The sequence below is a fragment of the Pelophylax lessonae genome (genome assembly GCF_965119305.1).
Source record: "Pelophylax lessonae genome assembly, chromosome: 5".
Classification (NCBI taxonomy): Eukaryota; Metazoa; Chordata; class Amphibia; order Anura; family Ranidae; genus Pelophylax; species Pelophylax lessonae.
The window spans coordinates 346,377,133-346,402,912 of record NC_138772.1 but is presented as its reverse complement, the minus strand read 5'-3'; the positions used below and the strand labels follow the sequence as shown (position 1 = coordinate 346,402,912).

General features: G+C 43.7%; 1 protein-coding gene across 1 annotated transcript in view; it reads right to left on the bottom strand.

The window, feature by feature from the left end:
* The window catches only part of E2F3 (E2F transcription factor 3), a 52,435-nt gene extending 26,947 nt beyond the window's left edge, over positions 1-25,488 (bottom strand). Inside the window, exons 1-3 of the mRNA XM_082259938.1 lie at positions 24,891-25,488; positions 3,944-4,055; positions 3,512-3,731 (exon numbers count right to left, since the gene is read on the bottom strand). Coding sequence (XP_082116064.1) covers positions 3,512-3,731; positions 3,944-4,055; positions 24,891-25,181 — 623 coding nt within the window. The 5' untranslated portion in view covers positions 25,182-25,488. The remainder of the gene's footprint in view (positions 1-3,511; positions 3,732-3,943; positions 4,056-24,890) is intronic.
* Between the last annotated feature and the right edge of the window lie 292 nt (positions 25,489-25,780).

The following is a 25,780-nucleotide window of genomic DNA, read 5'->3' as shown; positions in this document are numbered from 1 at the left end:
AGAAAAGATTTTCCCAGAAGTGCCAGAGAACGAAGCCACCAAACCAGGGACCCCCTCATGTTCTGGCTCAACAGGATCAGATTGTCCAGAGACTGAGGATCCTTGTTCCACTTCACCAGAATCTCCTTTTGCAGAGATCTCGTGTGGAACTGGGCAAACGGAACTGCTACGAAGGTAGACCCCATCAGGTCCAGCAACTGTATGCTATCCCGCAGAGATGACAGTCTGCTGGACAGCAGGAGCCGAATAGCCTCCTGCAACGTGAAGTTTTTTCAGAGGAAGAAACACTCTGGCCGAGGCCAGGGTCAGACCCAGATAGTACAGGCTTGTGGGCGGGACCAGAGCTGACTTCTGAAGACTCAGAAACCAACCAAACGCCCTCAGATTACGCAGAGGAATCTCCAGTTGATCAACAGAGCAGTCGAAGACTACTCGCAAAAGCAGATCGTCCAGGTACCCCGGTCCCCTAGAACCAGGGCCAACACTTTTGTGAAGGCCCGAGGTTTATCTTAGTTGTATATACTTTTTTATAACTTCAAGGTTTCACTCCATTTGCCAAGTTTATTTTGAGTACAATTATGTATGTTGATATTGGCTACCTGGCAGCGGTGTTGTCCATGGCTTTGTCTGTCCTGGGAACTGCGATGCCTCCCTCCCCTTCCCCTCTGACCCAGCTGGGCGGAGTGGATGTGTGGGTTTCTGGGGGGGTGGCCGCAGTGCATCGGCGCCACGCAATATACATGTGGGACGTGAGGCCATCCTTGGCGCAGGCGTCCTGTCACGTGGTTTCCATCTGTGCTCATATGGGGAGGCTGCACCTGGCGACTGTCGGCTCCGCGGCTTTTCTATTTCGGAGCACCAGTGTGACGCTGGGTGTGAACCCTGTGTCCGTTTCCTGTCAGGTATGCTTCCCTTCTTGGTATACTCCCCCTTATCACTGCCTTATACCTTTGTCCACTGTCTTATGCCAGATACTGTTTTTATTCAGTCATTTACACTCATATTTTTTATCTATCACATCTTTTATAGATGGTTACCTTATTGCACCTTGTGTCTTTTCTTTTTCGCTTGGTGGTTTCTCATTTTTATGGGCACACTCCTCACACATCTCCTTTTCACCTATTTGGTGATTCTATAGGTTGACATTCCACTCTCGATTCTCTCTTGGACTATTCACTCATCATTAGGGGTCCCTGGACACATCCATTATTATGCCCTTCACTTGGGTCTCGGCGTCTCCATGATCTCACCTATATCATACCTTTTATAATTTTCATCCTTACCCATTATATTTACCTATGCATTCTTGCTATTATAGATATACACTTCTAGGAGTGAAGGGTTTGAGATCCTCTTTTGGAGAGCCATATTACACTAACGTTTGATTCATCATGCCTGCTCGACATGCACGGGCTTCGCCCCCTCAGTTCCCTGGCTGGACATACCGTCGCATGACCGTTACCTCCAATCCTCCTCATATATACTCGATATACTGCAAGTGATACCCTCACTGGTTTGAGACCTTGTGATTATTGGATATATACTGTTGCTCATCTATGTACATTCTTTTTAGATATCTACCGTGCCTACTCCTGACGAAGTGAAATTGGTTCACGAAGCGATCAACTGTTTATGACTGTTAATATGTTTTATCCATGTACCTTATTTATGTTATCATGATATTTTATTACCTTGTAGCATTATTATGGTCTTGCATATTTACGACTATTATTCATGGTTACTCATATTTTGGGGCTACATATTGAACATTACTGGTTCCACGAAAAAAAAAAAATTACTATGCATGTTACATTGGTTCCTTATCTCCTATATTATTTCTACCCTCATTTTAGTAGCTGGTCACACCTCATATATAGTCCCAAGCTTTTAATTAATTTTTTTTTTTGCTTATATGCAATTAGGGATGGAGACTGTTGGCCATGAGTCTCATATAAAGTCCCAAACTCCTTTCCCCATGTTCCAATATTGTCAAAGAACCTGGGGAAAGGGGAACACCCTCCCTGCTTTGGAGGACTTGTGGGTGCCAAAGGTGACCCGCACCTCCGATGCTGCATTAGTCACAGGACTTAAGAAGGCAGAAAGCAACCACTCAGCTTAAGGATGTCAGTCCATGCCGTAGCATCCCTCAAAATACACCTGCCCCAATAGACAGAAGTCAGCTCGGTTAGGGGGTTGTGGAAGCTGCAAAGCAGTGTGGGCAAAAGTCCCCATTAAATTAAAATGGCCGCCTGACCGGCCCCTTTTAAATCAGCCATAAGGGGGAAAGACATCCTGTGCTCCAAAACATCACAGAGGAACACTACATTGGGGGTGAACAACATTCAATTGCACAAATAGAGGCAGTTAGCAGGGCCCACTTCTGCACAGAGGGGTGTTAGGAACAGGCCTGAAAATGTAGGAGCAAAGTCCCAAGAAAGGTCTTCGTAGAGACGCTGGAAAACATTCACCTAGAGACATTGTGCAGAGTAGAGCTGTCAGTTGAGGATCTGCTCTGCCCACCAATGCCCTCGAGCAGATCAGATAACTGACTGACAACTCCAATCTACTTTGCATGGCCTCGAGTGGGGGCCTGAAAAAGCCGAGACATCACAGGACCAATTCCAGCTTAATCCCACCCCCAACCTGTGCAGTAGTGACATAGCCAGTTAGGGAATTTCCTCCCAAAGTAAGCTTTTTAGACACAGCTAACACAAATAGAAGAGCATGCAAAGCATGGTGGTGATAATGCAGAGGCTCTAATTCCTGCAGATCATTGGAACTACCAAGGAGCTAATGGTTAGACAGCAAAACAAATTTAGGTAAAAAGATTTGAGCTGTAGGGAATAGACAGTAATTAGGATGGGTGTTTTGAGTTTAGTGACACTCTTGGGCTTATTCACATCCTTTGCGTTAGGGTGCACTGAGCAGCGTTACCAAGTGCAGTCCCAACACAGACAAATAATCCCTGGAAGACTTCATAAAAACTGGTGCAGGCAAATTGTGCGAGTGGTGCAGAATGTGGCAAATTCATATACCTGTAACTTCTACTTTGGCTCACACTGGTCCACTTTTAGAATGCAGAAGAGACACCTTTCAAAATGTGCCTAAGCCAGTTTTTCTCACTGTACGCCAATGGAGAGTAGGTCTTAATTTGCTCCATTTACATTTGGCACATTCAATACAAAAACAAGAAAGTAACCACAGGGTGTGCATTGAAAAAGAAAATTTTGCACATAGATATTTTTTCAGCGCAGCAGACACCACCAAAATACTGTATGAATAGATCTATCACTTTTGACATTTCAATTAAGCTCTCAAAAAAAAAAAAAAAAAATAAGTTTATGAGCTGCACTGGGATTGGCACAATAGCATTGTATTCTGGGAGCACACACCAGCACTTCTGCAATCAGTACAGTTTCTGATCTGAATCAGCCATTAAACTGTTAAGGGAGAATGGACCCCAAGCTCATTTGATTTTCAGACTGCATTACTAGGAACTGAAGATACTTACATCCACTGGATATTGTTTTTGGATTTCTTTTTTATGAGATGAATGCCTTCTAATACATTAGTAATGTCATAAATTCTTCTTTTCTGCACTTTAAGGACTTCTGCAGCTCTGTTAAGGTCCACAACTCCATCAGAGGACTGGCTGAGTAGCTGAATGAATTTCTTTGTCAAGAGCCCAAGTGAAGTGTCATAACGAGTCTTTTCCAAAGGAGACTTTGGAGCTAGACCAAACATAGAAGAGTAAACATTTTAGGTGTAAATTGAACATGGAACCTCGTGTCCTGAGAAATACAAAAAAGGTACTATCCACTTCCGTTAGGATACTGAAGATTTACCAGAATAATAACCAATACTCAAGATGAATGTTTAGATTTACATTACTAGATAAAACTACTAATACCTTCAACGAGCATATGATTTAAGAACAGCTTACTTTTTGGACTATCTGGACAAAGTACAGCTGCCCTTCCTTTGCCTTTTGGTGTTTTTAGCCCTTCAGAAAGATACTGCTGACTTCCATCCCCAAGTTCCAGCCGCCGCTTAGCCTGCAAACAGATAAAGAAAAAAAAGATTCAGAACAGCGATCCCTAAATTTCAAACTGTAGATCAACATACTGCCTAATGATCTAAATATAGTGTCCTTTGATATCCAACTATATCCAATATCCAACCCCTGAGCAAGTTAGCGAACCCTCCCTCCCCCCCCCCCATTCCCATTTAGTGTTAATCATCACCTGTGGTTATAACATTAAAACTGTAGTCTAAATATAGATGTCTAGCATATTCTATTCTCTGCCACATTGCGGTGGCAAGAGCCTCATTGAGGCTTGACTTCATGGATAAGTTCCACAAATTGACTTCTGTCCAATATGAGTGCCCTTGCAGGGCACGGAGGGTATCCTTTTGGGTAAGGAATCACAACTGGCAGAGATCCGCTACCAAGTAACGCTTTAGAACCTGTATAAGTAAGGCTTTAGAACACTATACACACATATATATATATAAATAATTCTGTGTGTGTGTGTGTGTAATTTTCGCGCAAAAACACTTCTTACATGTAGGAGAGAAAATGTCAGAATCGGCCTGGGTGTAAACTAGTAAAGTGGGGAGGATTAGTTTCAGGGGAACAGCATTGCTCTATCTAGGGAGGAGAGAGGAGGGGCAGGGAGGAGACTGGGTTCTCACACACAGACTACGGAAATAACAGAAGAGGAAGATGCAGAAACGCTGATAAGAGCAGTACGAAGGAAGATAAAACTGACCATGTAACAGATCAGCAGCCATGATAAACGTGGTCAGTTTACAGAGAGAAGACCGGAACCGGCAGGATGGACCAGGTATTGAACATAGAAAGGGACAATTGACCTAGCAAAAGCACTGTGCTATATCTCATGCCTTAAAGAGAAGCATAATTTTAGGGTTACAACCACTTTAAACTGCAATTCCTAGAGAGAGGGCAGCAAAGTGTCTGTCCTACTAGGATAATCACAAAAGGCATAGTATTACTCAAGATATAGGCTAATAGTTTACCCTGCTTCCAAAGTTTTGCCCTAAAAACCCACATTCAAACTCAAGCTTTTTTCACGCTTGTCTTGAAGTGCAACAACGCTCAGAAAGAAGAACCCAATTATTCTCAATAGGCCCGTTCACACCTGAGCGTCGCATAACTCGATTGTGAATTCTGGGTAGGGATGCACCGAAATTATCGGCCGAAAATGAGCCTCTCTCATTTCGGCCAATAATGGGTTAACATTGCCGAAAATAAATATGGCCGCCGTAGGGAAGGAGGAGGGCGCAGCGCAGGTTTTAAAAGTCCCGCCTCTGGCCGGCCGTCCGCCTCTTAATGACATCCCTACTACGATCTGTGCATTAATGAATGGACATACCAGGCGGGGGGCAGGGGGAGCGGCCGCTATAGATAGAACTATGTGAATTATCCCTGTCAGCTCAGCACGACTATGTGTGAATGAGAACAGAACTGACCTGACACCGGGAGGGGGGAGCGGCCGCTATTAGCTGTAACTATGCGAGAGCTTCACTTCCCTGACAGGCATGTATCTCAGCTGACAGGGAAGTGAAGCTCTCACATAGTTACAGCTAATAGCAGCCGCTCCCCCCGCCCGGTGTCAGGTCAGTTCTGTTCTCATTCACACAGTCGTGCTGAGCTGACAGGGATAATTCACATAGTTCTATCTATAGCGGCCGCTCGCCCCGCCCCCCCCCCCCGCCTGGTATGTCCATTCATAATGCACAGATCGTAGTAGGGACGTCATTGAGAGGCGGTGCCGCCGGCCAGAGGCGGGACTTTTGAATGAAGGACACCCGAGGAGGGGGACGCTGAGGCGGTGGGGGGGGAGATGGGGGGGGGGGGAGCTGAGGCAGCTTACCAATGGTATTTGTATTATGAAGCATGAGGGGTTAATGTATTGTCACTGCAGGTCACTCATCTATTAGTGACCGACCAGTGGCAGTTAACCCCTTTGTGCTGCATTAGTGCAACCAGTGTCAGTGTTAATTAACACTGGTTGCACTAATGCAGCACAAAGGGGTTAATTACCTGCCACTGGTCGGTCACTAATAGATGAGTGACCAGCAGTGACAATACATTAACCCCCTCATGCTTCATAATACAAATAACATTGGTAATTAAATTAACCTCTTGCCAACCCATCACAGTACATATACTGTGACAGGGTGGCAGCGTCAGGTGTACGTCACTGCCTGTTTTTGGTGTATGCCCCTGTTCTATCCATTTTATTTTTTTTTTTGGGGAAAAGTAATTTTCGGTTTTCGGCCAAGGGCATCCTGCATTTTTGGTTTCGGCCCAAAATTTTTATTTCGGTGCATCCCCAAATTCTGGGCATGGCGCATTTTTGACCCCACAGACTATAATGGGAGCCCCAATTAAAAGAAACTGATTGAAATTTTCGGGTACTCCCACTTAATGTATGGAGCCAACAACGCACAATTCAGCTCCTGTACTTACAAAACGTGCAAAAATGCCTCAAAAGGTGTCTGGCTACACTCATGCCAAGTGTGAATTAGAGTTGAAGTGTCCTCTTTGATCATCATTATTAAATAAAATACTAACACTGCCCATACATTAACCACTTCTGGACCATAAAGTTTAACCCCCTTAATAACCAGGCCATTTTTGTGATACGGCACTGCTTTACTTTAAGTGACAATTGTGCGGTCGTGCGACGCTGTACCCAAATAAAATTAAGGTCCTTTTTCCCACCCCACAAAGCTTTCTTTTGGGGGCATTTGTTCACCTCTGCATTTTTTTGGGTATGGTATAAACAAAAAAAAAAAAAAAAAATGGGGGGCGAGGGAAGAAAAAAAAAATACAGATTTTACTTTCTGCTAAAAACAGTCTCGGAATTAAAAAAAAAAAAAAAAAAAAAAATTAAGAAAAAAACACTTTTCATAATTTTAGATAATATAAAAAACACCTGATTGGGCATAACACCCACAGGTGTAATGAGGGGTACTGATGCCATAAACCATTAGATGTTACATGTAAAATGTCAAAATAAAATATAGGACGTGGCTCTATGTACCAAAAGCACTGTATAAAAAAAAAAAAAAAAACCAGAGACCATAAAAAAAAAAAAAAAAAAAAAAAAAAAAAAAAAGGTACCACAAAGATCCAAATATAGCCAAAAAAAAAAGAAAAAAAATGTTTTTATAATATACACATACACACATTTTTTTTTTTTTACATAGAATTAGCCAACATGGAGATACCCGAGGAAGCCCTCCTGGTTGGAGTGAACCACTTTATACGGCCATACCACAGGTGCGGCATTGATGCAGTTGAATTCTTCCTTGATATCCATTTCCCACTATTAGAAGCGCAAAATTAATTCGTTATCGAACTGCTTGACTTTGTTAAACAACTGTTTCCAATTTCTTGGAACTTCCAACAAATAAGGGGTACCTCTATGGGGCCCCTTGGGTACCCACATACACGTACCTGCACCTGGGTGAGTGGGAAGAGGATTTAGTCTATTGTTTATCAGCATTCCAATCCTATGTTAGCTCCTGGGTTAGGCACATCGATGACGTCCTTATGGTATGGACAGACTCTATTGTACAGTTTGAGGCGTTTATGGAGGAACTAGAAAAACTTTAGACTAACATAATTTTCACCATCTGGAAATTACTTTCCTTGACCTATATATAGGTCTATCCAAGATGGTTGTATTAAATACTAGGACCTATAGAAAAGAAACCGCAGCAAATACCCTGCTTCATGCTAGTAGCCACCACCCGAGATCTCTCAAGCATGGAGTCCCTACGGATCAGTTCCTCAGGTTTTGGAGGAACTGTACCCAAATTGATCAATTCAAGGCTGAGTCCAGAACCATGTATGATAAATTCTGAGATCGTGGCTACTCCCATCGGGAGTTGAAAAAAGCCAAAAAGGCTGCATTTGAATGTGAAAGATACCCTCCTCGAACAGAAGGCAGAAACTTGTGGGATCTCTTTGGGTAAGATTCTGACTAGATTTATTACCAAATTTGGTAGGTCAGTGGGAGGGTGCAAAATCCATTTGATTTTCAGACTGGATTCCTTATTTCCCAGAGGCCTCAATACTGAACTAAATCGGGGGGGGGGGGGGGGGGGTCTTTCTGGAAGGAGAAGAAATAGTATTTACAAAATAATCAAGGCTACCTGTTGGGTTGTTTTGGTAAATCTCTACACATTCTCTTGACAATCTTTGAATGTTTATTAACATTCCTAGTTCTGCTATCATTTGTTGTACTTTCCTTTTAATTCACAAGTATCTTTAGTTCATTGTGATGTTTTAACTTCATTCTATTAGGGCTCTTTCACACGGGCGATGCGATCAGATCCGCCTGTCAGTTTTTCAGGCGGATCTGATGGGATCCTCCATGCAGCTCTATGGGGCAGCGGATGTCAGCGGAGACACCTCCGCTGACACCCGCATCCGATCCGGTGCGTGAAATCTGGACGGATGGAAACCCTATTTTTCCATCCGTTCAGTAATCGGATCGGATCTGATGAGAGCGGACAAGCGGTCGGCTCTCATCCGATCCCCCATAGAGGGCAGCGGGTGCTGAGACACCTCACTCTCCGCAAGCGGAGACGGAGCTGTCATCCGCCGGCTCAGCGGGGATCGCCGCGGATCGATCCCCGCTGAGCAACACGGATCCGCCTACGGAGGCGGACCGTGTGAAAGAGCCCTTACAGTATTTTTGTTCACGTGCGAGCGCCATTCAATTGGGGAGGTATGTGGAACTAAGCGAGTGTATAAATTGAACCTCCCTGGCACCCCCTATTGTTCCTGATGAAGCCCGTGTCCACACAAGCTGGTGAAACACAATGAAAGTAGTCAACTTTCATGAGGGGACCCACAATGTAGAACACTAGAGCGCTAAAGGACAGGCTTGGAAGGGAATAAATCCACTGATGCTTCTGAAAAAGACTAAAAACAGGCTGGAAGGAACTCCTCAATAAAGTATTAAAAGTCCATGTTTATTTGAGAAAACTGCAAATTGTGCAGTTGAATTAAAAACATAGGGTAGTAACCTTACTGTGGCCTTGGTGGTTTTGTCTGCATCCTTGCCCAAAACAGTGGAGATGGATGGCCACACTTGTTGATGGAAGGGCACACCAATGGGAGGCTCTGGCCGGGAGGACCCACCAGTCCTGCTGAGGGAGCCCGGACGGCCAGTGGACGGGTGCCCAAGGTTGGATGGAAAAAGAGTCGTGTTCCACGTCCGTGGAACACACTGGATAGCCGGAAGTAGACGGGGTGCTCGATGATGACGTCAATCACCACGCCTGGAAACCGGAAAAACCAGAGGACAGAGGCACTGGAAAGCAAGCTTCGGAGGGTTGGTCCCGTCACTATAGAACAGTGGCTCTCAACTCCAGTCCTAAGGACCCACTAACAGGCTAGATTTGAAGTATTACCTTGGGGAGATGCAGATTAGAGTACTGCAATCACTGAGCAGCAAATTATATCACCTGTGATGCATTTCAGTTATCTTGCAAACCTGGCCGGTTAGTGGGGTCCTGAGGACAGGAGTTGATTACCACGGCTACAGAAACATGTTTCGCACACCTGCGCTTTTTTTTTTTTTTTTTTTAACATAGGATTAGCCAACATTGCCATGTGACGGGACAGACTAATCCTCCAACGTTGAAACTGGGAGAAGAAAAGGGTGGAAGTCATAACCCTTGGGTGGGCTTGATTTTAGTGATTGAAAAGATTATCTAGCCATCAGACTGTCATGTACAGGATGCAGACTCCACACAGATTAAGGGATAAAACAATAGCAACACATCTCTGCTGAGCATATCTGCCCAGACAGGGGACCATAAAAAATAGGAAAAAAAAAATATATACATGTATGAATAAAATATGTATGAATAAAATATACCCAATATATTGCATATGGGATAACAAAAAAAAAAATTATATTATATGTATGGTATATAACTAAAAAAGATGTGCAAGGAGAATATATATTTCTATCTATGTGTAAACATACACACTCCCATGCTTCAAGTTGCGTGTAGATATTGAACATTGATCTCAATTCTAGGCATTGTTACAGTCCAAGGTCCGAGTAAATTATATGTAATCAGTTAATATAATGTAGACTCTCGCTATAGTGAAAAAGACTTATTAGAAAAAAAATATAGGGGTTATAACAGAATGGATTAATAAAAACTTTCTAAAAATGATATATCCTTTGGGCCTTCTGAATTCCTTAGTCATACCACATTGCACAGGGAATGATGAATTTAATTTAAAGATCCAAAAGGCCTCACGTTTACAAAGTGAAGTAAATCTCTCATGGTCAGTCATGGTCTGACCCCCAATAAACTCAGTGGGCATGACTTCCATTAAAGTCCTTATTGTGAAAATGCAGGAAATGTTGGGGTACACTAGGTTTATCATTTCCACCGTTGATCAACTTCCTATGTTCGTCTATTCGTTTACGAAGAGTGCATGCAGTGCAGCCGACAAAGATATGGGTAATCTTGTGAAAAATTGTCATGATAATTAGTGACAAACCTGGCAATTGTTGGCTCTGAAGGTTCACATTCAGCTATAGTGGACAGGGAGCAGGGCAAAGTTTCATATTTAAGAAAAGCCTAATTTAATAAGACTTTGGGAAAACCTTTTTTCACGTAATTTTGCCACAAGTACTTGGCGCTATTCGATATAATCTTTTTTAGAGCAGTTTCGGTGCAATCACTGGAAAGGGCCACCAGTAATATTATTCCGCCATATAGGGTGGTGGCAGCTGGAATAGTACAGATGTTAATTGCCACTAGTTGGCTTACAATGATTTTTTGAAATCATCCTCCCATGCTCATGTGTCAACTCCAGATCCAAAAAAAAAAAAAACGGCTGCTTTCATGAGGGTCCTGGACTGATGACCCTTTGACTATCCCTCACCATGGGGATGTGATACACTACATGACTGGGCTAAGCAGGTTCCTGCGTGGTATATGCATATTTTGAGATTCTCAGGAGGGGGCTTTACAATATTATATCACAGTTTAGGGATTTCCCCATCTGTACATGTACACTGTGCCGACTTAGCTCCACTTAGTAAGAACCGGTTCACATTAGCGCGACTTGTCAGCCTGAGAAGTCACGCTCCCTCGTGGTCCATTGACAGCTACAGGACCCATTCTAATAGGAGTGACACAAGTCGCTCCGACTTAGAAAAAGGGTCCTGTACTATTTCGGGGCAACCTCAGAGTGACTTGCAAAGACTTCCATTATGTGAAGTCCCTGCAAGTCGATCCGAAGTCGTGGTGCAATGTAATGCACAAGTCGCCCCTGAAGTAGTAAGGAGTCATGTCGCGCTAATGTGAACCGGCTCCAATACCACATATCTGCTGTAATTCCAGAGGCAGTGGATACAAAGCACTGTCAAATGACAGCAGATGGTTGTTGTACGCATTACAGCCATTTACGTATTATCCCATCTGTACATATACATGTTCCGATTAATTCCACAGTGGTAGTGGATACAGAGCCCTGCCACACGGAAGCAGATAGTGACAATTATTGCACTTTCATACTAGGATCCTGGACCTTCTAAACATGTGACAATCTCTTAATGTTTTAATATAATGGGGTTTTGGTGGCGGTCATTTTCCATATTCAGATTTTTGGGATGTTTTTTCAAATCAGTAAAATTCTTTTGGATACATTTGGATCTTTCTGGTACCTTTTTATGGCCTCTCCCATGAGTTTTGATTTTTTATCATTTTAGGCCAATATGTATTCTGCTACATATTATTAGTAAAAAAAATAAAATAAAAAAATACCAGAAAGTGTATATTGATTGTTTGTGCAAAAGTTACAACTTCCTACAAACTAGGGGAAGATTTAGGTCATTTTGATTTCTTTTTTTTTCTACTAGTAATGGCTGCGATTAGCGATTTTTAGCAGGACTGCGACATTGCAGCAGGCAGATTGGACACCTGACATTTTGACTTTGGGGGACCAGTGACATTACTACAGTAATCAGTGCTAAAAATATGCACTGTTACTGTACTGACACTGGCAGGGAAGGGGTTAACACCAGGGGCAATCAAAGGGTTAAATGTGTGCCTAGGGGGGTGCTTTCTAACTGGGGGATGGGCTTGAATAAAAACAGAGACCTGTGTTCCTAAATAGGAGGAACACAGGATCCCTGTGTTCATTACTGGCGGAACCGCAGTCTGCAGTGTTTAAAACGGCAGACCGCCGCTCTGTCTGCACAGTGAGCGATCACAGGTGCCAGGCTGCCATCGCGGGCGTGGGACCTGCTGAATGGCTCCCCCTGTGGCCCATCAGCGCCCCACTAGCGGTCCGATGAAATGACGTGCAGGTAGGCCATTTCACAGGGCAGAACTGACCTGCAACAGTATAAGTACGGCAGCTGGTTGGCAAGCGGTTAACAATGTTCCTGTATAATTTTTTTTTTTTTTTTTTTTTTTTAAGATCTACCAACAGATTATGGAGGTCAAACTTAAACTATTTTAAATTGTATGCAATCAGGAAGGCCCTCACATTACATGGTTAAAAGGTAAATCTGAAGGAAATTGAAGAACATTGTATAACGTATGGCCAGCTTCCCATTTAATGTATAACTGAGAAAGCAGAATTCCTCAAGTTTCCTCTGCAGATATCCTCACTCTGAACTTTACTCTTGACAAGTAGAAACAGTTGGGTGACAAAGCCGACAGCCTGCAACAAAACTTTACCCTGAACAATAATCAGGCTGCTACGTCAGTCAATTCAGTATATGTTCAATTTGCATCACACAATCATCTGGACAGTGCAGGTGAAAGACTCCCATCTGCTTCTAAAGAAAAAACATTTAGTCAGAAAATTGTCCTGACAGATCACTTCAGGCTGGCCCCATTTGCAGAATGTGTGTGTGTGTGTGTGTGTGTGTGAAAAACTTTAAATACCGGTTTAAAATCCGGTAATACATTGTCTTACCCTGCTCTGCAGGTGCTCAGTTACATTTTTTTCCACACAGTGCCAAAATTGTAGAGGCTGATCTGACAGCCTAAAGATTTACTGCTGCTCAAGACTCTGGGCTTCAACAAAATGGCAGCCCTCAGCAAGAACACACACAAGTAATGCTGAAGTCTAAGTATAGGACGACATACATGGACGCCCTCCCGGCAAATAAGGTGCACTCTGTAGCCGTCTTTCTGCTATAGCGCGGACGGGAAGTGGTTAACACTTCAAGTGAGATGCACTCTTATTTTATGATCCACAATATAGCGCCAAAATATTTGGTCATTTATATTCCAGTTTATAGTTGTAGCTTTACTAGTGAACTAGTGCAGTTTGTCCTCAAGAAGCTTTGTTCCATTATGCTCGGTTCACATGTGTCCAGCCATGGTTTCCCTGCTTTTTTTTTTTTAAATTAAATTTTGATTTGAAAAAAAAAAAAAAAAAAAAAAAAAAAAAAAAAAAAAAAAAAAAAAAAAAAAAAAAAAAATCGCACTTGAACCGGACTGAAAGACAGCGGTCAGTCAGCATTAATGTGAACCGCCTCCATAGAAAAGGCTGCCTTTTCATGTCATGCAAATTGCATGCGGCTCGAAACGCAGCCAATTTGCATATATACTATTACGCAAAGTATTGGGACGCCTGTCTTTACATGTACATCAACTTTATTGGCACCCAGTCTCAGTCCATAGGGTTCAATATTGATTTTGCCCACTCTTTGCAGCTATAACAGCTTCAACTCTTCTGGGAAAGAGGTCCACGAGATTTAGGAGTCTGTGGGAATGTTTGACCATTCTTCCAGAAGCGCATTTGTGAGGTTAGGCACTGACCTTGGAAGAGAAGGCCTGGCTCGCATCCCAAAGCTGTTCTATCAGGTTGAGGTCAGAACTGTGCAGGCCATTCAAATTTCTCCTCATCCATGTCTTTATGGACCTTGCTTTGTGCACTGGTCCAAATCATTTGGTGGGGGAATTATGGTGTGGGGTTGTTTTTCAAGGGCAGGGCTTAGCCCCTTCGTTCCATTGAAGGGACAGCTTAAGGCGTCAGCATGCCAAGACATTTTGGCCAATTTCATGCTCCTAAACTTTGTGGGAAAAGTTTGGGGTGGCCCCTTCCTGTCCCAACATAACTGCACACTCCAAAGCAAGGTCTATAAAGACATGGATGAGCGAGTTTGGGATGGAGGAACTTGACTGATGTGCACAGAGCCCTGACCTCAATCAAATATTACACCTTTGGGATGAATCAAAGCAGAGAAAGCAAGCCAGGCCTTCTCATCCACATCAGTACCTGACCTCACAAATCCAGTTCTAGAATGGTCAAACATTCCCATAGACACACTCCTATACCTTGTGGACAGCCTTCCCAGAAGAGTTGAAGCGGTTATAGCTGCAAAGGATGGGCCAAATATTGAACCCTACGGACTAAGACTGGGATGCTATTAAAGTTCATGTGCGTGTAAAGGCAGGCGTCCCAATACTTTCGGTAATATAGTGTATGTGAACAGAACCTAAGGGGTAGTGTGGCAGGCTAAGTTACCTGCTGGCTTTTTGTACTGCTTGGAGGCACCAGCATTAAGATCTCCCTGCAGTTTCCGCATCTGTTCCTGTCCATAGTGCTGCATTCTCCAAAATAAAAAAAGTTAACAAAAGGTGCAGGACCCCTTTTTAATAGCCACAGCAACTTCACAGATCTGAAAACTCACAGGAATGGTCTCACTACTGAAATTAGAGACATCTGTCAGCCATTTTAACTCCTAAAAACAGTGAGAAGAAGACAAGATACCCATCGTTCCCTTTGTTAGCCAGTAGCGGGCAGGGATTGCCCTGAAATAAAAAGTTCCAGCTAACGTAAACTAGGTTCCAGAGGGGCATACAAATTTTCTGACTAATAAGCTAAAGCGGAAATCTCATGCAGTCTGTTCTTATAGACCCTGGGGTAGGGTTCCTCCTGAGGTTGCTAGGGGTTCCTTTAGCAATGGTCAATTTCTGCCTCTCAGATACGTTTCCAATGACACTATTGTTCCTTTTAGCCATCTGTAAGGGGGGAATTCTTCCAAATGCTGACAAGAGTAAAGGCTCGTACACACTTGACGAAAACCGGACAAAATATCCTCCGATTTTTCTCTCTCATGCTCAGCGGTCACAACCGTTTTTAATTGACAGTGCATAAAATGTTCACAAAATTTCTCGTCTGATATTTTGGCACATTTGTTCCTAGACTCCTGGGGTCGTCAGCAACTTCAGATCATGCGCGGTCTTTCGCATCCGATTTTTCGCAGACGTACTGCACACACAAAGAAAATTGGTTGTCTGGGGACGGACGATAAAAATGTTGGTGTATGTCCCTCCGTTTTTTTTTCGTTGAAAATGGCAGCATCGGCTGCAGAAAGTGGTGTACACACTAGCCAAAAATCGTACGATTTTTACCTCGGACAGGAATTTTCGGCAGATTTTCTACTAGTGTGTACCCCACTTAAGGAGCATTTTTCCCACTGACTGTCAACACTGTGTCACGAGTTATAGATTTTTTATAAGTAGCAGAGGTTCCCCCGAGACCAGAAATTTGTACCCAAGTTGACCATCAACCTTTGTACATCCAGTCTGCCCATACATAGTTCAAATCTCCGCTGATTCTTGCTAAACCGACCGAGACTCGAACAGTCTATGGCCGGCCTAACAGATCATCTTTATTAGCTAGATAGGTAAAATCTCTGGTCTGCAGACTCCCTTGCCATATGCTTTTGGGTGATCAACCGAAGGGAAGGAAGAAAAAAAAAAACCATACCCAATCTTTGTTGCTTCCTGAAAATGTCATGTATACCTGCTTATACCTTAGATCAGGCATGTCCAACCTGCAGCCCGGATCCGCAGGCAATGCGGCCCACTGCCCCGACAATTTTTTTTGCTGGGGAGGAATGAAGGAAGGGTTGGGGGCACAGCCACAGCAGCTTCCAACGAACGGTGGGCAGAGGCTGCCTCGGGGGGGGGGGGGGGCAGGCGAGCATGTGCAGCGTTTCTGACTCCTACTACCATGACCACTTCAAATCACTGAAGTGGTCATGGTGGTTAGAGTGTTCCTTTATTATCTCTCAGAAGAAGTAAACCTCTGTATACCGATTCCATTTCATCTGATCATCCTCTAGTTGTGTTAAATTAGTGCAGGGCGCGCGGCGGCATTTTATTACTTATATACCTTAACGATAGTATACATTTTATATGCGGCCTGAGAAAATTTCTCTACACACAATGTGGCCCAGAGAAACCAAAAGGTTGGACACCCATGCCTTAGATCAGGGATTCCCAAACTACGGCCCTGCAGCTGTTGCAGAACTACACATCCCATGAGGCATTATAAACCTCTGACATTCACATACATGACTAGGCATGATGGGAATTGTAGTTCCTGAACAACTGGAGGGCCATAGTTTGGGAATCCCTGCCTTAGATGATCCAATTGGAGTCAGCAGCAAAAAGATTAATTCCAAAAAAACCTCTCTTTTTACATTCGAGAGAAAGATTTTGGAATACAGAAAGGTAGTAAACCACCCTAAATCAATGAGACCTGAGATATTTTTCAAGTGGCATCAACGCAGTATATGGCCAGCCCTAAAAAAACCTCATTCTGTACAATCACCAGTTTTCAACACATCTCTACCCAACATGCTTCTAATTGACCATATGTTCCTGAAGCATGGCAACATCTTAGTAACGCATACATACCAACAAGGGGAGTAGTAAGCCTGCCCATCCCCCTCTGGCCTATGGTTATCAGCTGCAATATCACTCCTTAGATTGTAGATCTTCCCCCTCCACCCCCAACAGCACCAGGCATTCTCTGTAACCACATTATCCCCCTGTAAAGCCATCTAAGGTGTAATCAGAGGTTTAGGCATTCCTTTCTCTGCACTTTAGATCTTTCCCTTCCCTTCCCCTACACATTTGCTAATAATTAGGGTTGGTGACCCGTATTAAATTTAACATGACCCAGCACCCTCCAACTTCTTGCCTTGGCAAGAGCAATACATCTTTACCTGCTCCCAGCCTCCCTGGATAGTCACAGACATATGAAAAGGCTTTGAGTCAGTTTGTGCCAAAGCATTTCATAATTTCCACCTGCATAGATGTCAGCTGTACAGGGGACGAAATCTCATGATAGTTGGCACTAATCGACCTTAAGCCTTTCGGGATGTGCGATGAGAAAATCCTGGACGCCTAAAGGCATTTTACCAGGAGTAACAAGGAAATGGGAGGATGGAGGCATTTAGGCCTGGTTTACACCTACACGTTTACTGCATTTTGCAAAAACACTACAGTCCATTTACCTTCGTTTCCTATGGGACAAGTTCACATGTAAGCATTTTTTTAAAATTTAACACTGGGTTTTTGGTTCAATAAACGTCAATGAACACGCTGTGGAAACGTGTGTAGTGCATTTAAAGTCATGCGTTTCATCTGCCTAACAAAATTTACGCCGCAAAAAAAAAAAAAAAAATAAAAAAAAAGTTAAACCGCATGTGGGGAAAAAAAAAAAAAAAAAAGGAAAATGAACCGCAAACTGATCAAAAGCAAACTGCATAGGTGTGAACCAGGCCTAAAGGTCTCTTTTACATGTCCAGGTAGCTGCAGCGATCAGCTTCCTGCGGCAAGAACTTGTGAATTCTCGCTGCTGGAATGACCATGTTATGCGGTCAGCAGCTGCTCAGCCCATTTAAACTAACAGCAGATTGACAGCGGCCGCTGGTCGCATGTAGCTACACAAAGGTTAGGGACAGATGTCCGAGCATGGACAGTCCGCTGCATCCAGGTTCGGACACCCGTCCCCAACCGCAGCCATCGACTATGTGTGCAGCTACATGCAATACAGCAGCGGCCACTGACAGTTTAAAATGGGCTTAGCGGCCGCTAATGATAGCACTCCATTCCAGCAGCAAGATTTCAGCGGCCACAGCAACCCGGGAAGTGTGAAAGAGGCCTAAAGCCTAGTACACACAATGTGTGCGAGTGATTTTTTTTGCATGCTAGTCTATCAAAAACAAATAGGTTACTAAGACCGAATCAAAATTTGGAAGTTATGTTTTGTTGCGTATTTTTGGACAGAAACCATACTGAAAAAAAAAAAAAAAAAAAAAACCATACGGTCTCGTATCATATGAGAAAAATTTTTGTATTTGTTCCCCACATTAAATGATTGCATTGAAAGCGGTATTTTTGGTATGATATTCTGATGGTGTGTATGAGGCTTAAGACTCCTTTCCTATGGGGCGGATCCTCTCACTCAGCATGGCATGAGAGACAGGTCCGTCTCTTCTCACTGTGCAGAGACGGACCTGTCAAGAGTCCCTCTCTCCTCTATGGGGAAAAAAAAAAAAAAAAGATGAAAATGGACAGAATGTGTTTTCATCCAATGCCCTGGACGGATGACGAACGCATCGCCATCCAACTGTTTAAAGTGGTAGTATACTCCAATGAAAAAGAAAAAACTCACAAGACAAAAGGCATAATGAGCTAGTATGCATCACATTCTAGCTCATTATGAATTACTTTAGAACGAAGCCCCGACACGGACCCCGGACACCGCTGTGGGAGCTGACATGATTCCTCGGCGTCTCTTCCGGGTACCGCGGCTCCGGCGCTGTGAGTGGCCGGAGCCGCGATGACGTCACTCCTGCCCATGCGCGCGGGAGTAATTTTCTGGCAATTCCCGGCAAGGAACATTGAAGGTCCGCCGGACCTTCAGAGCGCATGCGCCACACTCGTCAGCGGCTGCAGGCAGAGGTAATATCTCCTAAACCGTGCAGGTTTAGGAGATATTATTTGTACCTACAGGTAAGCCTTATTATAGGCTTACCTGTAGTTAAAAGTAAAAAAAGCGGTATACTACCGCTTTAAGCAGTTCTTGTCAAGTTTGACCGGACAGACAGGCGTCAGCAGAGACATCTCCGCTGACATCAGCCTCTCCATAGAATGGGTGGCCTGATCAGGTCTTCCTGAAAAATGGACAGGCAGACCTGATCTTCCTGATCGTGTTTAAGGGGCGTTAGGGTTAGTTCAGCTTTACCCACTTGCCACAAAGCATTATAGCATCTGCAGTACATCAAGCAATGCAGGGCTCCGCTTTTTTAACAGAATGATCACCCTTTTCAGTAACTCATTCAATTGCCTTCCACTGAAGATAGTGTTATTTTTGTTGGATGTGCAGCACTCGGGTTCATTCCCCACCCATGTGCAGTCTACTAACCGAACACTGAGCTGCCAGGGTGCGCATGCGTGGGTAGGAACGATGCCAAAAGCTTGCCGAGTTTTAAGGGCTGCACATCCAATGCTCAGTATGTTCTGCAATCTGCGGGATGAAGTGGGGAGGGCGACTGAAAAGGTAAGCATTCCTGTTCAAAATGGAGTGATGCATTATTATGTACTAGGGACGCTGTAATGCACAGGAAGATTTGTAAAAAAGTTAGTAAAGACACTGTATACAGGTCTCAAAACAAAATTATGTAACAGGGCAGATGGAATGAGTGTACAAAGTACAATGAACGGAGAAAGTTCCACTTATCAAACTGGTTCAAACTTTACCTGGTTGAGCAGGGTCAGCCCGCAATTCGAACCAAGTACAGGCAGGCTGATTGTAGTAAAGTGAATCAAGTGATCGATCAACCAGCCGGATTTTTTTTTTTTTGGTGATTATTGCCAGTGGGTTTCCCCAGCAGGGATGTCTGCCAAGAAAGAAAAGTCACACCATCTATGGACAGCTTAACTGGATGATTTTGCATCAGGAGCTGCTGGTCTCAGACAATTGGACACCCAACTTGCAGGCCTCAGACGCTCCTGAAGAGCCACACTGCAGGCCTAATTATGCAGCCAGCCACCTCATTTCATTTCCATACCAAAGCCATGGAGGATGGGAGGTGAGAGATCCTGCTCATCAAAGGAAAAAGCAGACATGGGTAGGCAAAGAAGCAACAACTAGGCCAGATAGTAAACTGCTGGTAAATCAAGGAAAGCCATGTTGAAGTTTAAAATTCCCAATCAGATGTTGGAGGGAAAAAAAACAGGCAAGTCAAGATGCACTTCCATAATGGTGACCACACATGTGCCATTTTACCATCTGACTGCAGTGTGATTCCATCAAAACAGATAATTACAACACAAATTGGCAAATATTTGAACAGACAACTTTCAGGCTATGCAATTTCGAGCAGATTGAATCAACGAGTTGCACAGCCTGGATATAAAATTGAGCAATCGCATTGCATTGATATGCAGCATTTACAACATGCATTTTGGGGGGGGGGGGGCAGCTGGTAAAAAAAAGGTACGTATTTAATGCCCCCCTTAAGCTGAAACAGGCAGCAGATGGGGGTGTTTGCTTTGCGTCAAAAACTACCTGGAGTATCGCTAGGTGGCAAGCCCACCATCATGGCTAAGGGGGGGGGGGGGGGGGGAAGCATGGTAAGTGACGAATACAGAGCATTTGTTAGCAAAAAAATGAGGTTAGAACCATTGAGGTGGCATCATGTGACCCATCAATCTCTGAAAAGCGATCTGAATGTGGATCTGCTTCAAAAGACTGCAGAGTCTAGAACCTACCCTAAGAATCTGTTGGTTGTTGGACTATCAATCGATTTGCCTGTTGGGAATGTTGATATTAAAAGAAATGAGCAATCCGATAAGATTACACGAACAAATGCATGATTATATGCTATCACATCTGTTTTAATCATAGAATCACCTTTGACTGGACAATTCTTATAACATTCCTATCAGACAATCAAATGCAGGCAATAGAATTGGCTCTTAACTATCGATCAATTGTCTGACCGGAACGTTGAGAATTGACCAATCCAATGAGATTACATGGCAACCAACAGAAGATATAATTGTACGCTGTCAATCACATCTGTTTTCATCATGTAATCTCATGTGATCGAAAAACTCATGATCAGCATTCAAATCAAATGATCGATAGTCAACAACCAATTAGATTGATAGGACACACGGAAAAGTGGCGTTTGAGCGATAAGATTGAAAGATCTGAAAATGTACACCACCACCACTATCGCCCAAACTCCCGCTTTTCTGTCTGTGTCCTATCAAACTGGTTGTTGACTATAGATCAATTGATAAGAATTCTGATCAGAAGAGAATTTTTCAATCAGATGAGATTACATGGTGAAAACGGATGCGATTGACAGCATACAGCATACAAACATATCTTTTGTTTTTACCATGTAATCTCATCGGATAGATCAATTCTCTTATCAGACAATCAATTGATAATGGAATTGGCTGGGGAATATCAATTGAGTAGAATATTTTCTTTTATCATCGACATTCTTCTCATACAAGGAGATATTTTAAAACAGATGCGATTGCATATCATGTAATCTCCTGATCAGATTGGTCAATTCTCTCATGACCAAGATTTCTATCAATTGATAGTCAACAACCAGAGGCAAGTGGCAAACGAGCAATAGCTGAAAGATACAATGGTACGCTATCACAACTATAGCTCAAATTCTGGGTCAGATCCATGAAATTGGCTATTAATTATTGATCAATTGTCCAATAAAAAATTTAATCAATCAACAGCCAATTATATTGATATGACCCAGAACTTGAGCGATAGTTCTAATAAATAAATAATTATGAGCAAGATTTCTATCAATTGATAGTCGACAACCACAGGAAAGCGCAGTATGAGCGATAGCTGAAAGATATGATTAGTTGTGATCGATTGTGTACAATCATATCTTTCAGCTATTGCTCATACTCAGCTTTGCTGTATTTGTCAAATCAAATTATTTGTTAACTATGGATTGATCGAAATCTTGATCATAAGGGAATTGACCGATCCAATAAGGAGATTACACGATGAAAGACGTGATTATATTCAATCACATCTGTTTTTATCATATCTCATCCGATTGGTCAATTCTCTTTAACAATATTCCTATGAGATGGAGATATGATAAAAAACAGATGTGATTGACAGCGTACAATCATGTGATCTCTTTATCGGACCGGTAATTCTCTTATGATCAAGATTTCTATCAATTGATAGTCGACAACCACAGGAAAGCGGAGTAAGAGCAATAGCTGAAAGATACGATTGTACGCTAGTGATCACAACTACCGCTCAAATTCTGTCCTATCAATGAAATTGGTTGTGGATTATCAACCGATTGTCAGATAAGAATGTTGATGACAGAAGAACTGACCAATCAGTTGAGGAAATTGCATGATAAAAACAGATGTGATTGACAGCGTACAATCATGCCTTTCATTGTGTAATCGCCTAATCCACAGCCAATTTCATACAGAAGACCGAGTTTGAGCGATAGTCGAGATCGAAGGCGCACAATCCTATCTTTCAGCTATTGCTCATACTCTGCTTACCTGTGGATGTCGACTATCGATAAAATCACGTATCAAGATTCCCATCGGACAACCAATCGATAGTTGACAACCACAGGAAAGCTGAAAGATACGATTGTACGCTATTGATCACAAATATCGATCACGCTGTCATATCAATAAATTGGTTGCCGATTATGGATTAATTGCTAGATTGGGCAATTTTTTTTTTAGCCTCAACATACCCATCAAGCAACCAATCGATAATCAGCAACCAATTTCATTGATATGACAGTGTGAGCGATAGTTTTGATCAATAGCGTACAATCGCTCACACATGAAATTGGTTGCTGATTATCGATTGGTTGCTTGATGGGTATGTTGAGGCTAAAAAAAAAAAATTGCCCAATATAGCAATTAATCCATAATCGGCAACCAATTTATTGATATGACAGCGTGAGCGATATTTGTGATCAATAGCGTACAATCGTATCTTTCAGCTTTCCTGTGGTTGTCAACTATCGATTGATTGTCCGATAGGAATGTTAAGAGATTAGATCGATAGTCAACATTCACAGGTAAGCAGAGTATGAGCGATAGCTGAAAGATAGGATTGTGCGCCATCGATCTTGACTATCGCTCAAACTCGGTCATATGTATGAAGTTTGCTGTTGATTAGGAGATTACACAATGAAAGGCATGACTGTACGCTGTCAAACACATCCGTTTTTATCATGCAATTTCCTCATCTGATTGGTCAGTTCTTTTGTCATCAACATTCTTATCAGACAATCGGTCAATAATCCACAACCAATTTCATTGATTGGGGCAGAGTTTGAGTGACAGTTGTGATCAATAGAATACAATTGTATCTTTCAGCTATTGCTCATACTCCGCTTTCCTGTGGTTTTACACTATCGATTTTTGATAGAAATCTTGATCCTAAGAGAATTGACCTTAGATTATACGATGAAAGATATGATTATATGCAATCACATCTGTTTATCTGATAGGAATGTTGAGGGGAAATGAATTGACAAATCAGATGAGGAGCTATGATAAAAACAGATGTGATTGCATATAATCATATCTTTCATCGTCTAATCTCCTTATCGGATCAGTAAATTCTTCTAGGATCAAGATTTCGATAAAAAAAAAAAAAAAAAAAAAAAAAAAAAAAAAAAAAATCGATAAGGGCTCTTTCACACGGGCGATCCGATCAGATCCGCCTGTCAGTTTTTTAGGCGGATCTGATCGGATCCTCCATGCATCTCTATGGGGCAGTGGGTGTCAGCGGAGACACCTCCGCTGACACCCGCTGCCATCCGCATCCGATCCATGAAATCTGGACAGATGGAAACCCTATTTTTCCATCCGTTCAGTAATCGGATCGGATCTGATGAGAGCGGACAGGCTCTCATCCGATCCCCCATAGAGGGCAGCAGGGGCTGAGACACCTCCCTCTCCGCAAGTGGAGACGGAGCTGTCACCCGCCCGGCTCAGCGGGGATCGCGGATCGATCCCCGCTGAGCAACACGGATCCGCCTACGGAGCGGACCGTGTGAAAGAGCCCCAAGTCTAAAACCACTGAAAAAAAAAAAAAAAAAAAAGGGTATGAGCAATATCTGAGAGATACGATTGTACGCTATTGATCACAGCTATCGCTCAAACCCTGTCCTATCAATGAAATTGGTTGTGGATTGTCAACCGATTGGAATGTCGAGAATTGACAGTGGACAACCCCAGGAAAGCAGAGAATGAGCGATAGCTGAAAGATGATTGTACGCTATTGATCACAACTATCACTCAAATTGATTGCCGATCTTCGATCGATTGGAAAGTCGATAAGAGAATTGATTGGCAATCAACAAACACAGGAAAAGCAGAGTATGAGCGATAGCTGAAAGATCTGATTGTACGCTATTGATAACTATCACTCAAATTTAGTCATATCACTGCTGATCATCGATCGATTGATAAAAATGCTGATAAAAGAGAATTGATTAGTAATCAAACACAGGAAAAGCAGAGTATAAGCGATAACTGAAAGATCTGATTGTACACTATTGATAACTATCACTCAAATTTTGTCATATCACTGCTGATCATCGATCAATTGTCTGATAGGAATGTTGATAATAGAGAATTGATTAGCAATCAGAGTATGAGCGATAGCTGAAAGATCAGATTGTACGATATCACAACTATCGCTCAAACTGTCATATGGATGAAATTTGGTTGATCATCAATTGATTGCCTGATGAGAACATTGATGATCTGTGCCCCCCTCCCTATGAATTGGTGTAGATCGGTGTGTGACACTGCCCCCCCCCCCAGTGACAGATGTATAAACAGCTAATACACAGGTGACCTTTCCCCTACCCCCTCCATCCGGGGCGGGAACCTGCACAGAAATCCTAGTGCCCAGCTCCCTCTACAGACACAACGACCCCCATGAACTCCCCCCCCCCCTTCCCCGGTGTGGTGCAGAGTGGGGGATGGGCGCTGATTACCGGAGGGCGCCCCAGTGTGGGTTGCAGTAGGCCGGCTCTGGCGGCGGGTCCATGCGGGGTAGAGTAGATGAAGCTGGCAGCCGCCTGGTGCTGTTGATCGGGCAGACATAGTCCGTGTTGGGGGTGGTGTACCGGGCCGGGGGAGGACAGGATGTGCAGGTATCCCCCTCCTCCCACCACGGTAGCGGTGGCGGCGCCTCCCCCGGCCACGAACCCCCCGGAGCCCTTCTCCGAGCTCTGCAGGCCGGCCACCAGCAGCTTGTCGTGCCCGGAGTGGATCCCTTTCCTCATGCTGGTTGGGGACAGCCTCCTCCCGCTCTCCGATCCCGGGCACACTCGGCTTCCTTCCCTCCTTCCGACCCCTGGAATCCGTGCGGGCCCGGCCCCGTAGCCTGGAAATAGTCACCGATGCCGATAGCAGGGACCCCCTCGGTGCCTGGGGTGAGCTTGTCGGAGGCCGATCGGGCACCGGAGGGGGCAGATGCAGTTGGATTGTGCGACTGGAAGTGATTGGGCCCCGCTTCGACCTCCCTGCCACCGCCGCGGCTGAAAAATGGCTCCAGGAAGCTGACAATGAATGAAGGGATGCGGTTTACGCGCGAAGGTCCTCCCGCGAAACTCAGATTTCCCGCCGTCTTTTTCAAACTGGATTTGCATGTCCACGCCCAGGATGCTTTCCGCGCGTCTGATTGGCGGGGAGGCGCTCGAATTCGGGACGCCGCGCTGCGTTCTCCTCATACCAGAGAGCCTGTCACAGTTCTCGTTGTTTGATTGGTTGCTGAGGCGAGGCGGCGGGCGGGGTCAACGGAGAGTTATCACATGGTGCAGAGCATCAGCAATGGCTGGGCTAGGACGAGCTGGTAGAAATTTCTGGACGTTTTATTCATAAT